The following is a 14,187-nucleotide window of genomic DNA, read 5'->3' on the forward strand; positions in this document are numbered from 1 at the left end:
TTGAGGCCTCGTCCCTGGTGGTGTTTAAGGCCAGGCTGGATGAAGCTGTGTGCAGCCTGCTCTAGGGTAGGGTGTCCCTGCCCATGGCAGGGGGGCTGTAACTAGATGATCCTTGTGTTCCCTCCCAACCCTGACTGATTCTATGATTCTAAGTCACAGGACTTGGTAATTTGTGTAGGGATCTTTGTGCTGCTGCTTTTGACTGATTCTATGAATCCCATTTTTCCATTGCCTTTCTCAGTCTGCCTTGCACCCCACAGCTGTCATTTCCTCAACAGAAGTGTTTCATGACTACAACAAAGAAATCAAGCACTGGACATTACTTCTGCAGAGATTCCAAAATCCTTCACAATCCTATAGGTGGGGGCACCTCCCATGTTCCTCCAGGCACACCAGGCTATTACCATCACAATTCTGCCAAAACCTTTCCCTTGCATATGCAAAACAGCCACTCTCACACAGTCAAAGCAGCAAGCACCCTCCAAACTAGTACCAATTGCAAAAAGTAAGACTTCTTAGCCTCCCTTTTCAGAGTTCCTACTGTAAAGCACATGCTCTCACCTCCTCTATGGGCACAGACCCAGCAACTGTCTGCCTGTTTCTACACTGCACCTAACAACAGGCTGAGCTAAACCAGACTTCAGCAATGAGAGCCAATCCTGATGTTAAGAAACAAAACAAAAAACCACAAAAAAAGAAAAACAAACCTTGAGAAGTTATCACTTCTGCTCACTGCCTTTCTGCCCTTACTTCGACCAACCATACCTTCCATTCAGCTTTTAATACACACAACTGAAGAGATGAAAACTCTCACTGTAACTCCTGGTGTGCTAGTTTGAGCCTAGCTGGGATATTTTGGTGAGAAGAATTAGATGACAGGCTGTGAAAAGGAAACAATGGTGATGGTTGCTGCACTCATAGGCTTGCTGAGATGGATAACAACATGAACATAAATATAGATAAGGGAGTTGCTCTTGAGCTCTGGCTGCCTGCACTTCTCTCCCTAACCTGTGTGACTAATCCTTCTGCTTCGTAATCCCCTTGGCTGACCTTCCAAACTCACCTTGAATGTAAGGCAAAGTCTGGGGTAAGGTAGAGGAGTGGAAAGGAGCTGGAAGAGTGGTTGGGAGCCCCTCCTGGGGACTCTGGTTTCTGGGAGGGCTGTTGTGTTTCTGTATTACCTTTTAACTTGTCTATTTCTGTCTGAAGCTGTAGATATTGTAAATACCTGCTTGGATCTTGTGCTAAGCTGTAAATGTAAAGCTTCATTCAATTCCCAGAGCCTCTGAGTCTAGTCTGGGTGATTTTCTTAAGTGTGGCACGGTGGGGAACACCCAAACCATCACATGTTCCATCAGGGAGTGTCCACAGAGCCATACAATAGGGGTTTTTGTTTGTTTGTTTTCATAGAAACAACCAGTTTGGAAGAGACCTCTAAGATTATCCAGCCCAACCTAGCACCCAGCCCTGGCCAATCAACCAGACCATGGCACTAAGTGCCTCAGCCAGGCGTTGCTTGAACACCTCCAGGGATGGCAACTCCACCACCAACCTGGGCAGCCCATTCCAATGCCATACTAGCTTAAATCCTAGTGTGTTATTGTTGGCAGCTCCTACCAGAACCTCAGCTCAGGTCAACTTTTCCCTGCCTTGGGAGCCACAAAGTAATTTTTGGTGTTGGATATTTCTGTCTGATTCTACCACCTCCAGTTATGTTGCAAGGGCTGGATCTCACCTTTAGGCATTCTCTGGTCACTTTCACCATTACTGACAACTAAGCACCTGTATATTTCTGTCTGGAGCTGTAGATATTGTAAATATCTGCTTGTATATTGCGTTAAGCTGTAAACCTAAAGCTTCATTCTTTGATTTCTAGCTGCTGAGTCTAGTCTAGGTGATTTTCTTAAGTGTGAGAGGGCAGGGGACACCCAAACCATCACATGTTCCATCAGGGAGTGTCCACAGTGCCATACAATAGGGGTTTTTGTTTGTTTGTTTGTTTGTTTTCACAGAATCAACCAGGTTGGAAGAGACCTCTAAGATCATCCAGTCCAACCTAGCACCCAGCCCTAGCCAGTCAACCAGATCATGGCACTAAGTGCCTCATCCAGGCTTTGCTTCAACACCTCCAGGGATGGCAATTCCACCACCAACCTAGGCAGCCCATTTCAATGCCACACTAGCTTAAATCCTAGTATGTTATTGTTGGCAGCTCCTACCAGAACCTCAGGTCAGGTCAACTTTTCCCTGCCTTGGGAGCCACAAAGTAACTTTTGCTGTTGGACGTATCTGTCTGATCCTATTGATTGCAGTAAAGGCTCTGTTGCAATGGCTGGATCTCACCTTTAGGCAGTCTGTGGTCACTTTCACCATTACTGACAACTGAGCACCTGCACATTTCATAGAATCACAGAATCATAGAATCAACCAGGTTGGAAGAGACCTCCAAGCTCAGCCAGTCCAACCTAGGACCCAGCCCTAGCCAGTCAACCAGACCATGGCACCAAGTGCCTCATCCATTCTGTCTATAGCTGCAGATACTTTGTGCTAAGCTGTAGATAGAGCTTCATTTCTTTAATTTCCAGCCACTGAGTCTAGTCTGGGTGATTTTCTGAAGTGTCTGGAGGCAAGTATCCCCCAAACCATCACACCTGGTTCCCAGAGTCCTGAGCTAAAGCCATTACATAATCAAACCAATGATTTTTCAATTGATAACTCTGAACCCTCTTAGGCACCAACTTGGTTTCAAGTCACCATGTTCAGCACTAATTGTTTCACAAAAGCTGGGTGAATTTAGTCGAAGCTTTATCATGGAATTCAATTAACCCAAGCTCCAAGTGGTGTTTCTAAGTCTGTTTGTGTATAGAATCATAGAATCAGCCAGGTTGGAAGAGACCTCCAAGATCATCCAGTCCAACCTAGCACCCAGCCCTATCCAATCAACCAGACCATGGCACTAAATGCCTCATCCAGGCTTTTCTTGAAGACCCCCAGGGACGGTGCCTCCACCACCTCCCTGGGCAGCCCATTCCAATGCCAATCACTCTCTCTGTGAAGAACTTCTTCCTAACATCCAGCCTATAACCTACCCTGGCACAACTTGAGACTGTGTCCCCTTGTTCTGTTGCTGCTTGCCTGGCAGAAGAGGCCACCCCCCACCTGGCTACAATGACCCTTCAGGTAGTTGTAGACAGTAATATCACCCCTGAGCCTCCTCTTCTCCAGGCTAAACAGGCCCAGCTCCCTCAGCCTCTCCTCATAGAAACACAAACAAAATTTTTTCCAACTGCCAAGTTGGAAATGTCCTCCAAAATTTGGACAGTCTCACAGGTTCTTGAAGTTCTGCAAGGGTGTGGTTCTGCAGCTACTTCTGCATTGCTTTCAGAGGTGGAAAAGAGTATTATTAAGAAAAACAGACAGTGAATACAGCATCTGTGAAGATTAAAACTGCCACCTGTAGCTGCCAGCTGAAAAAAACCCCAAACTGCTGATGTGGAAAAGAAGGCAAAGAAGGGTGTGACTGTGAAGCAACAGTTTAGAGGCTTTGTGCTACAATCACAGAATGGAAGAACCCTTTCCATTTGAAAAGGCCTCCCAAGATCACACAGTCCAAGCAATATCTAACTCCACTAAGTCTGGTGCTAAACGACATCCCTTAGCACCACAAAGTCCTGTCTTTTAAACACCTCCAGGGATATTGCTTCAACCACCTCTCAGAGGAGCCTATTCCAGTGTTTGAAAATCCTTTCAGTGAAGAAGTTTCCTCTGACATCCAAAATAAATCTTCCTTCCTGCCACTTCCTACCACTTGTTACTTGGGAGAAAAGGCCACCTTTCAGAGAGCTGCAGAGAGTGACAAGGTCTTCCTTCAGCCTTCTTTTCTCTAGGCTAAACAATCCCAGTTCCCTCTGCCACTGCCCATTAAGCCATCAAGCTTGTTCTCCAGCTACTCCACCAGCTTCATTGCCCTTCTCCAGACTGGCACCATCAACTCAATGTCTTTCCTGTAGTAAGGCCCTCAAAACTGAACAGAGCACTCAAGCTGTTGCTTCACCAGTGCTGAGTACGGGGGGACAATCATGGTACTGCTTGTGACACTATCCCTGACCTAGGCCAGGACACCATTGGCTTTCTTGGCCACCTGAGCACGCTGCTGGCTCATATTCAGGTGGCTGCTGATCAACATCCCCAGGTCTTTCTCTGCTGGGCAACTTCCAGCCACTTAACCCCAAGCCTATAGCACTGCATGGGGTTGTCACACATGTGCAGGACCTGACACCTGGATTTGTTGAATCTTGCCTGTCCAGGTCCCCCTGTAGAGCATTCCTGCCCTCCAAGCAGATCCAACACTCCCTCCTAGCTCCCAGCTTAGAGACATCTGCACATTTACAGACAGGACACTCAATGTCCTTGTCCAGATCACTGATAAAGATATTACAGAGAACTGGACCCAACACTGAGCCCTGGGGAATACCAATAGTGAGTGGCTGCCAAGTGTGGAATTAACTCCACTCACCACCACTCTTTGGGCCCAGCCATCCAGCTAGTTGTTCAGCCTGTGAAGTGTCCACCCTTCAAGCCATGAGCAGCCAGTTTCTCCAGGAGGATGCTGTGGCATACAGTGCCAAAGACTTTACTGAAGTTCAGGTTGACAACATCCACAGCCTTTCCCCCACCCAGGCTGGCTGGGCCTGATCACAGAATCAATCAGGTTGAAAGAGACCTCAAAGATCATCCAGTCCAAAGTATCAACCCAGCCCTGTCCAACCAACTAGACCCTGGTTGCCATGCACATGTTGTGTAATGGTTCTTAAGACAATTTGTTCCATGATGTTCCCTGACACCAAGGTAAGACAGACAGGTCAGTAGTTCCCTGGGTTCTCCTTCTGGCCCTTCTTGTAGATAGGCATCACATTTGTCACTCTCCAGTCAGTTGGGACCTCCCAGGTAGGCAGGAGTGCTGCTAAGTGGTGGAAAAGACAGAGATTTTCCTTAGTCCTCCTTTTGCTGTTAATGTATCTGTAGAAGGATTTCCAGCTCTTTTTAACAGCTGAAGCCAGATTAAGTCCTAGCTGGGCTTCAGCCCTCTTAATTCTCTCCCTGTATAGCTTCACACAATCTTTGTAGTCCTCCTGAGTGGCCTGTTCCTTCCAACAACCAGAGACTCTCCTCCTCTCTCTTGTCAGCTAGATCAGCACTCTTCCCCACTGCCTTGTCTTTTGGCACATGGGGGCAGCCTGCTCCTGCACCTTTAAGACCTCTCTCCTGGACTCCTTGGCCCTTCAGAACTGCCTCCCAAAGGCCTCTGGCAAGCAGCCTCTGAAGCAGGCCAAGGTCTGCCTGCTGGAAGTGCATAGTGGCAGTTCTTCTGACTCCTCTTTTCTTCTCCCCGAATTGAGAATTCTACCATTTCACAATCACTGTGCCCAAGACAGACCTCAGCCTTTACACCAGCACAATTCCCTCCCTGTCTGTGCACAACAGGTCCAGCAGGGTGCCTCTCCTAATTGGCTCCATCACCAGCTGAGTCAGCAAGTTACCCTCCACACACTCCAGGAGCCTCTGTTCCTGCTCGCTCTTCGCAGCACTGCACTTGCAGTGGACATCAGGCAAGTTGAAGTCTCTCACGAGCAAATGAGACAGGGATCATCAGACTTCTGCCAGATGCCTAAAGACTGTTTCATTTGGCTTTTCATCCAGGTTGGGTGGTCTGTAACAGACTCCCACCATGACATAGAATCATAGAATCATAGAATCAACCAGGTTGGAAGAGACTTCCAAGATCATCCAGTCCAACCTAGCACCCAGCCCTGTCCAGTCAACCAGACCATGGCACTAAGTGCCTCAGCCAGGCTTTGCTTGAAGACACCCAGGGACAGTGACTCCACCACCTCCCTGGGCAGCCCATTCCAATGCCAATCACTCTCTCTGTGAAGAACTTCTTCCTAATATCCAGCCTATACCTACCCTGGCACAACTTGAGACTGTGTCCCCTTGTTCTATTGCTGGTTGCCTGGGAGAAGAGGCCACCCCCCACCTGGCTACAATGCCCTTTCAGGTAGGTGTAGACAGTACATCTGCCTTGTTGGCCTTCTCCTTGATGCTTACCCATAAACACTCAACTGTATTGTCACCATCATTAAGCCCCAGACAATCAAAACACTCTCTGACTTACAGAGACTGCTCCCTCCTTGCTTACCCCTCCCTTACTTGCTGCTCCCTCCTTGCTTACCCCTTTTGAGAGTCTGCAGTCACTGTCTGTAATGGTCCAGCCATGTGAGACACCTCACCACATCCCTGCCACGGCCATCTTGCAAGTCTAACTCACCCTAACTGCAAGCACTCCAGTCACAGGCAGACAGCTTGCTTTTCAAATCAGACTTCCCAGGTGAAGCACCTGGAATGCTCTCACTTTACAAGCCATGCTTAAAGATGCACTGGGAGCCAGCCACCAGCTGCACTTCATATCAAAAACATCAGATCCACAATCTCCTGACACTTTCATAGAACCAAGCAGGTTGGAAGAGACCTCCAAGATCATCCAGTCCAACCTAGCACCCAGTCCAATCAACTAGATCATGGCACTAAGTGCCTCAGCCAGGATTGGCTTCAGCACCTCCAGGGATGGCAACTCCACCACCTCCCTGGGCAGCCCATTCCAATGCCAATCACTCTCTCTGACAACAACTTCCTCCTAACAGCCAGCCTAGACCTCCCCTGGCACAACTTGAGGCTATGTCCCCTTCTTCTGTTGCTGCTTGCCTGGCAGAAGAGACCAACCCCACCTGGCTACAGCCTCCTTTCAGGTACTTGTAGACAGCAGTGAGGTCTGCCCTGAGCCTCCTCTTCTGCAGGCTGCACACCCCCAGCTCCCTCAGCCTCTCCTCATAGGGTTTGTGCTCCAGGCCCCTCACCAGCTTTGTTGCCCTTCTCTGGACACCTTCCAGCACCTCAACATCTCTCTTGAATCGAGGAGCCCAGAACTGGACACAGCACTCAAGGTGTGGCCTGAGCAGTGCTGAGTACAGGGGCAGAAGAACCTCCCTTGTCCTGCTGGCCACACTGTTCCTGAGCCAGCCCAGGATGCCATTGGCTCTCTTGGCCACCTGGGCACACTGCTGCCTCATCTTCAGCTACTCTCTACCAGTACCCCCAGGTCCCTTTCTGCCTGGCTGCTCTCAGCCACTCTGTGTCCAGCCTGTAGCACTGTTTGGGGTTGTTGTGGCCAAAGTGCAGAACCCTGCACTTGGCCTTGTTCAGCCTCATCCCATTGGCCTCTGCCCACTGTGCTAGTTAGAAGCAAGCTAGAATGTTTTGGTAGAAGAACTAGATAACAGGCAGTGGAATGAAAACAAATGATGTCAACTTCTCTCACAGTCTCGCTGAGAGCTCTGGGAAGAAGAAGTAAACTTTCTCCATTTTGTCTCTCCTTCTGCCTTTGCCTTCAGACCTGGTCACATCTCATTAACCTTGCTCCTACTAACCTTGCTCCCTAACCTCTTGGCTGCACCTCTCTTCTTCCTGAGAACTGGGGTAAGGTTGAGAGGGCCGGGGGAGGTGTTGGGGTGGTTTGAGAGCCCCTCCTGGGGACTCAGGTTTCTGGGAGGGGAGTTGTGCTTTTGTATTGTTTATCCTTTGTATATTTCTGTATATAACTGTATATATTGTAAATAGCTGCTTGTGTATTTGCTGCTGTAAATAAATTGCTTCATTTATATTCCCAGGGTCCGTCTGAGTTAGCTGGGGCACATACAAAGTGTGGGGGGGCGGGTAAGAGCCCAAACCATCACACCCACCCATCCAGCCTGTCCAAGTCCCTCTGCAGGGCTCTTGTACCACCCAGCAGCCCCACAGCTGCTCCTAGCTTGGTGTCATCTGCAAACTTTCACTTGCAAGATGCTGAATCTTTAGTTCAGGTAAGAACCACATCCACCAGTCACTTGAACCACCTGCCAGTGCAACTACACACCAATTCCAGCATGAACATGTCCACGTGAGAGAAGTGGGTGCAGAAGAAGACACTCACATCTATTGCATCCCTTTCAAAGATGCGCAGCTGCAGAAACAGCTCAAGCTTGATCTTGCGCTCTTGAAAAAGCTCCTCCATCTGGGACTGTGCCTCATCCAGTTGCTGCAGGACTGTCTCTATGTGGTTGATTGAGCTGTTGTGGGGGGTCTTATTACTAGAAATAGCAGAATCCCTATTCAAAATGGAGAGAAGAGGGGGTGAAAAGAAACAAGAAAAAGCAGCATTAGTGACAAAACCTCACACAGTTTGGAAACTACACATTGCACCAATCCTGTGCCTGCTTCAGATGGGATCAGTGCAAGCCACAGTACAAGAAAGGTAAGTCTGTAGATCTTCAATAACAGAAGTCTAATTTACATTTCAGTACTTGAGAAAGCATTAGGAAATTAAGATTGCTTTAATTTTTTTGCACTAATGCAACATTAAGGACATTCTGTACACAGGTGGAACAAAATCTAAAGCCCAACTGTTTTACTGTGAAAAGGAAGTGCCAAATAACCATTTGCTCTACTGAACCTTCCTGCCAACGTCAACAAAAAAAGCAAAATAAAAAGAATTAAAAAAAAATGTACTTGATCTTATATAAATGACCTGCAAATGTAGAAAAAATAATCACAGAATTACTGAGATCGAAAAAAAACCTTCAAGATCTCAGGCTCACAGGATATTAGGGGCTGGAAGAGACCCAAGGAGATCATTGAGACCAACTCCCCTGCCAGAGCAGGACCACACAATCTAGCACAGATCACAGAGGAACACATCCAGACAGGCCTTGAAAGGCTCCAGAGAAGGAGACTCCACAGCCTCTCTGGGGAGCCTGTGCCAGTGCTCTGGGACCCTTAAAGTAGTAAAGAAGTTCCCCTTGTGTTGAGGCAGAACCTCCTGTGCTGCAGCTTGCACCCACTGCTCCTTGTCCTATCCCAGGGAGCAGTAAGCAGAGCCTGTCCCCTGCTCCTGGCAGCCCTCAGATACTCATAAACATTTATCAAATCCCCTCTCAGTCTTCTCTTCTCCAGACTAAGCAGCCCCAGGGCCCTCAACCTCTCCTCATCAGGCAGTGCCCTCCAGTCCCCTCATCATCCTCACAGCTCTCTGCTGGACCCTCTCCAGCAGATCCCTGTTCCTCTGAAACTGGGCAGCCCAAAACTGAACACAGTATTCAAGATGAGGTCTCAGCAGGACAGAGTAGAGGGGCAGGAGAACCTCCCTTGATCTGCTGGACACACTCTGCCTAATACACCCCAGGATCCCATTGGCCTCCTTGGCCAGCAGGGCACATTGCTGTGCCATGGGTAACTTGTTAGCCACCAGCACCCCCAGGTCCCTCTCCACAGGGCTGCTCTCCAGCATCAAGTCCAACCATTAGTTTCACTCTGACAAGTCCTTGACTAAAGCAAATCCCTCAGCACAACATCTAACTGCCATGAATCGCTTCTGCAGCAAATAAAGCACATACTGCCCCAGCCTGGACCCACAGTTAGATTGTCACTGAACAAAACAGACTGCAGAAATGTTACCCATCAGTCTGCAAAGCAATTTCAAGTGTGTCTTTATGTAAAGGCTCAAAGCTCAGAGTGGAGCCCTGCATGCATGTCAGACTACAAAGACAGAAAGGCAGCTTGCCTAAGCAAAATCTTTTTGTCAAGTTAGTGCTTCTAAGCTGAGCTTCCTGTAAACAGAGGGTCAGAGACCTGAGTACAGCATGAAACATCACTCTAGTCCTAACACATACAAGTTTCATTTATAAGTCATACTGTGTAGTCATCATTTCTACCCTCAGAAAGGAAGAATATCAGACATGTATCAGAAGATATTTAAACAAAGAAGTTGTTTTACCTTAGTTGCTGTATAAGATCTTCACCTTCTTTTATGACATTGACTGTAACCTGCAGAGTAGTCTGTTGTTGTTGACCAAAACGTTTAATCAGGTCTTGGACAGCCTCCACAGACTCAGCATAGACATCATCAAGCAGTTCTTTCTGTAGCTCTTCAAGCCATGTCCACAACTAAAGCAGAGGAGAAGCAGAGAAATATAAGCCCCGGGATCACGCCGTCACTATTCCAACTCAATCTGCCTGGGCAGAACTGGCTGAGGTGGGGAGAAGAAAAAAAATCCCATCCTCAATTTAATAAAAATGCATCTTTGTCTCAAATAAGGTTTGAACTTCTCAGAAATACCAGGAAAGCTTTATCTGGGTTGCTAAGTCACCCTTTCTTTCCCATTTTCCTTCCACAGTACTAAGCGTATCCAATCGACCAGCACAGAGCTCCGAGCGAGAATCCCATCCGCAGCTCTCTGCTCGAGTCCCTGGGAGGGAAATGCTATGGTAACATGCTCTGAGAGAAAGAAGGAAGGAAGGAAGGAAGGAAGGGAGATGTATTGTAGGCACCATCAAATTTACACTGACACATGCACACAGACAACACCAGACTTTTCGGTGACCTGCAAAGAGAGAAAGAAAAGGAAAAAGAAAAAGGCATTTTGAAAACCAAAACACAGAGCTGAAGCAAACAGGACTTCTCTTTCTACCCTGATTTCTGCAGCTAGGGGGGGTTTACACTCTTGATTTCAATTTTACAATACCACAATAAAAATCATCATAAGTACTGGCTTGGCACTCATCCCTTCAGTGCTCTGGGTTGGCATTCACAGCCCACGTCCCTCCATCTGGAGAAGAGAAGGCTCCCAGCAGACCTTCTTGTGGCCTTCCAGTATCTGAAGAGGGCCACAAGAAAGCTGCTGAGGGACAGGTTAGGATGTCAGGGAGCGAGAGGACTGGGGGGAATGGAGCAAAACTAGAAGTGGGTAGATTCAGATTGGATGTTAGGAAGAAGTTCTTCACCATGAGGGTGGTGAGAGCCTGGAACAGGTTGCCCAGGGAGGTGCTGGAAGCAACAACCCCAAGCAGTGGGGTCTTCCACTACTTAATTCAACATTCCCCCCATCCCCCATTCAACATGTTGTGCTAGTTTGAAGCTAGCTAGAATGTTCTGGTGAGAAGAATTAGATTACAGGCTGGGAAAAGGAAACAGTGGTGATGGCTGCTGCACTCATAGGCTTGCTGAGATGGCTAAGAACAAGAACACAAACACAGATAAGAGTCACTCTCTGTGCTTAGGACTGAACTCTCTCTCTCTAACCTAACCTGCTGTCTGTGTGACTAATCCTTCTGCTTCCTAACTCCCCTGGCCGACCCTCCAAGATACCTTGAACATAAGCCAAAGTCTTGGGTAAGGGTAGAGGAGTTCAAGGAAAGGTGGAAGGGTGGTTGGGAGCCCCTCCTGGGGACTCAGGTTTCTGGGAGGGCTGTTGTGTTTCTGGATTACCTTTTAATGTGTACATTTCTGTATATAACTGTAGATATTGTACATACCTGCTTGTATATTGTGCTAAGCTGTAAATAGAAAGCTTCATTCCATTTCCAGAGCTGCTGAGTCTAGTCTGGGAGATTTTCCAACGTGTAGGGGGGCAGGGAACACCCAAACCATCACACATGTGCATATAATCTCTGTTCAGAAGTGCCCAAGCAGCACACTTTGCACCGAAGTCCCTAGGTATATGCTTAGCTAGGTATCACTACTGGTCACTTGAGCCCTTCCGTGGTGCTCTCCACAAGTTTAGGAGGCAAACTGTTAGATCCTAAGCTCGGCAGGAACATTTTTCATCAGCAGACCATTAGCCATCTATTGTGCAACTGATCAAAACCCTGCCTGAAGACAGGAAGCAGGGCTGCAACGCTTCTACGGGCAGGGAAGCCCAGGGAAACAGCTTCCCTCACAGGAAACATTCCCACTGGCTGCCTCCTTTCTGCTTTAGCACATCACAGTATCATCATCATCAGGGTTGGAAGAGACCTCACAGATCATCAAGTCCAACCCTTTAGCACAGAGCTCAAGGCCAGACCATGGCACCAAGTGCCACGTCCAGTCCTGCCTTGAACAGCCCCAGGGACGGCGACTCCACCACCTCCCCGGGCAGCCCATTCCAGTGTCCAATGACTCTCTCAGGGAAGAACTTTCTCCTCACCTCCAGCCTAAATCTCCCCTGGTGCAGCCTGAGGCTGTGTCCTCTCGTTCTGGTGCTGGCCACCTGAGAGAAGAGAGCAACCTCCTCCTGGCCACAACCTCCCCTCAGGTAGTTGTAGACAGCAATAAGGTCTGCCCTGAGCCTCCTCTTCTCCAGGCTAACCAATCCCAGCTCCCTCAGCCTCTCCTCGTAGGGCTGTGCTCAAGGCCTCTCCCCAGCCTCGTTGCCCTTCTCTGGACACGCTCAAGCATCTCAATGTCCCTCCTAAACTGGGGGGCCCAGAACTGAACACAGCACTCAAGGTGTGGTCTAACCAGTGCAGAGTACAGGGGCAGAATGACCTCCCTGCTCCTGCTGGCCACACCATTGCTGATGCAGGCCAGGATGCCACTGGCTCTCTTGGCCACCTGGGCACACTGCTGGCTCATGTTCAGGTGGGTATCAATCAGCACCCCCAGATCCCTCTCTGTCTGGCTGCTCTCCAGCCACTCCAACCCCAGCCTGTGTCTCTGCATGGGGTTGCTGTGGCCAAAGTGCAGCACCCTGCACTTGGAGCTATTGAAGCCATCCCCTTGGACTCTGCCCATCTGTCCAGGTGGTCAAGGTCCTGCTGCAGAGCCCTTCTGCCCTCCAACCCAGCCACATCTGCCCCCAGCTTGGTGTCATTTGCAAACTTGCTGATGACTGACTCCATGCCCTCATCCAGATCATCTGTGAAGATGTTAAAGAGGATGGGGCCCAAAGGCTGTGTGATTCCAAGAACAAGGATTAGGGTTTGGGTTATATCCTAAAAGAATAACTCTGGTTTGATGGAAAGAATTAAGATCTTTTGACTGCATTTCACTCTCTGCCCTTGTATGTTTCAAAGACATAAATCAACTTCATTAACCTTTTGAACCTCATTAAAGGTAACTGCATTAACAAGCACACAGTAAGCAATCAAAACTGCCTTCATTTGAAAAGAAAGGACAACTTCCTTTCTTTCTTTGCTTAACATCTCATCTCTAAGAAAGCTGGGGAGACACTGGCACAGGTTGCCCATTCTGTGATCCACAACCTCCCAGGAGGTATCACAGTACCACAGTATCATCAGGGTTGGAAGAGACCTCACAGATCATCAAGTCCAACCCTTTACCACAGAGCTCAAGGCCAGACCATGGCACCAAGTGCCACGTCCAGTCCTGCCTTGAACAGCTCCAGGGACGGCGACTCCACCACCTCCCCGGGCAGCCCATTCCAGTGTCCAATGACTCTCTCAGGGAAGAACTTTCTCCTCACCTCCAGCCTAAATCTCCCCTGGTGCAGCCTGAGGCTGTGTCCTCTTGTTCTGGTGCTGGCCACCTGAGAGAAGAGAGCAACCTCCTCCTGGCCACAACCTCCCCTCAGGTAGCTGTAGACAGCAATGAGGTCTCCCCTGAGCCTCCTCTTCTCCAGGCTAACCAATCCCAGCTCCCTCAGCCTCTCCTCGTAGGGCTGTGCTCAAGGCCTCTCCCCAGCCTCGTCGCCCTTCTCTGCACATGCTCAAGCATCTCAATGTCCCTCCTAAACTGGGGGGCCCAGAACTGAACACAGCACTCAAGGTGTGGTCTAACCAGTGCAGAGTACAGGGGCAGAATGACCTCCCTGCTCCTGCTGACCACACCATTCCTGATGCAGGCCAGGATGCCACTGGCTCTCTTGGCCACCTGGGCACACTGCTGGCTCATGTTCAGGCGGGTATCAATCAGCACCCCCAGATCCCTCTCTGTCTGGCTGCTCTCCAGCCACTCCAACCCCAGCCTGTATCTCTGCATGGGGTTGTTGTGGCCAAAGTGCAGCCAGGCTGGACGAGGCCTTGAGCAACCTGGGCTAGTGGAAAGTGTCCCTGGTCATGGCCAGGGGAGTTGTAACTAGGTGATCTTTAAGGTCCTTACCAACTCTGTAAATCATAGAATCATAGAGCAGTCAGGGTTGGAAGGGACCAGAAATACTCATTTCATGTTGTTGCTTGTAGGCTACAATCACAAAGGTTTCCTAACTAATGTGGAGACTCATTCAAATAAAAAAATCAATGTAAGGATTTAGATCAGTTCCTTTGAAGCTCTACTTTAAAACCAAATGCTAAGTTTTGGGTTTTAGAGCTTTACATACC

The 14,187-nt window shown here is 48.8% G+C and overlaps 1 protein-coding gene across 4 annotated transcripts in view; it reads right to left on the reverse strand.

Moving 5' to 3' along the window:
* The window catches only part of TRIO (trio Rho guanine nucleotide exchange factor), a 244,562-nt gene that overhangs the window by 207,591 nt on the left and 22,784 nt on the right, over nt 1–14,187 (reverse strand). For all 4 annotated transcript variants that reach the window (XM_064160782.1, XM_064160786.1, XM_064160785.1 and 1 more), the window contains exons 5-6: nt 9,866–10,035; nt 8,027–8,201 (exon numbers count right to left, since the gene is read on the reverse strand). In XM_064160782.1, the coding sequence (XP_064016852.1) occupies nt 8,027–8,201; nt 9,866–10,035 (345 nt within the window). The remainder of the gene's footprint in view (nt 1–8,026; nt 8,202–9,865; nt 10,036–14,187) is intronic.

This window comes from Pogoniulus pusillus, chromosome 21, assembly GCF_015220805.1.
Source record: "Pogoniulus pusillus isolate bPogPus1 chromosome 21, bPogPus1.pri, whole genome shotgun sequence".
NCBI classification, from domain to species: Eukaryota; Metazoa; Chordata; class Aves; order Piciformes; family Lybiidae; genus Pogoniulus; species Pogoniulus pusillus.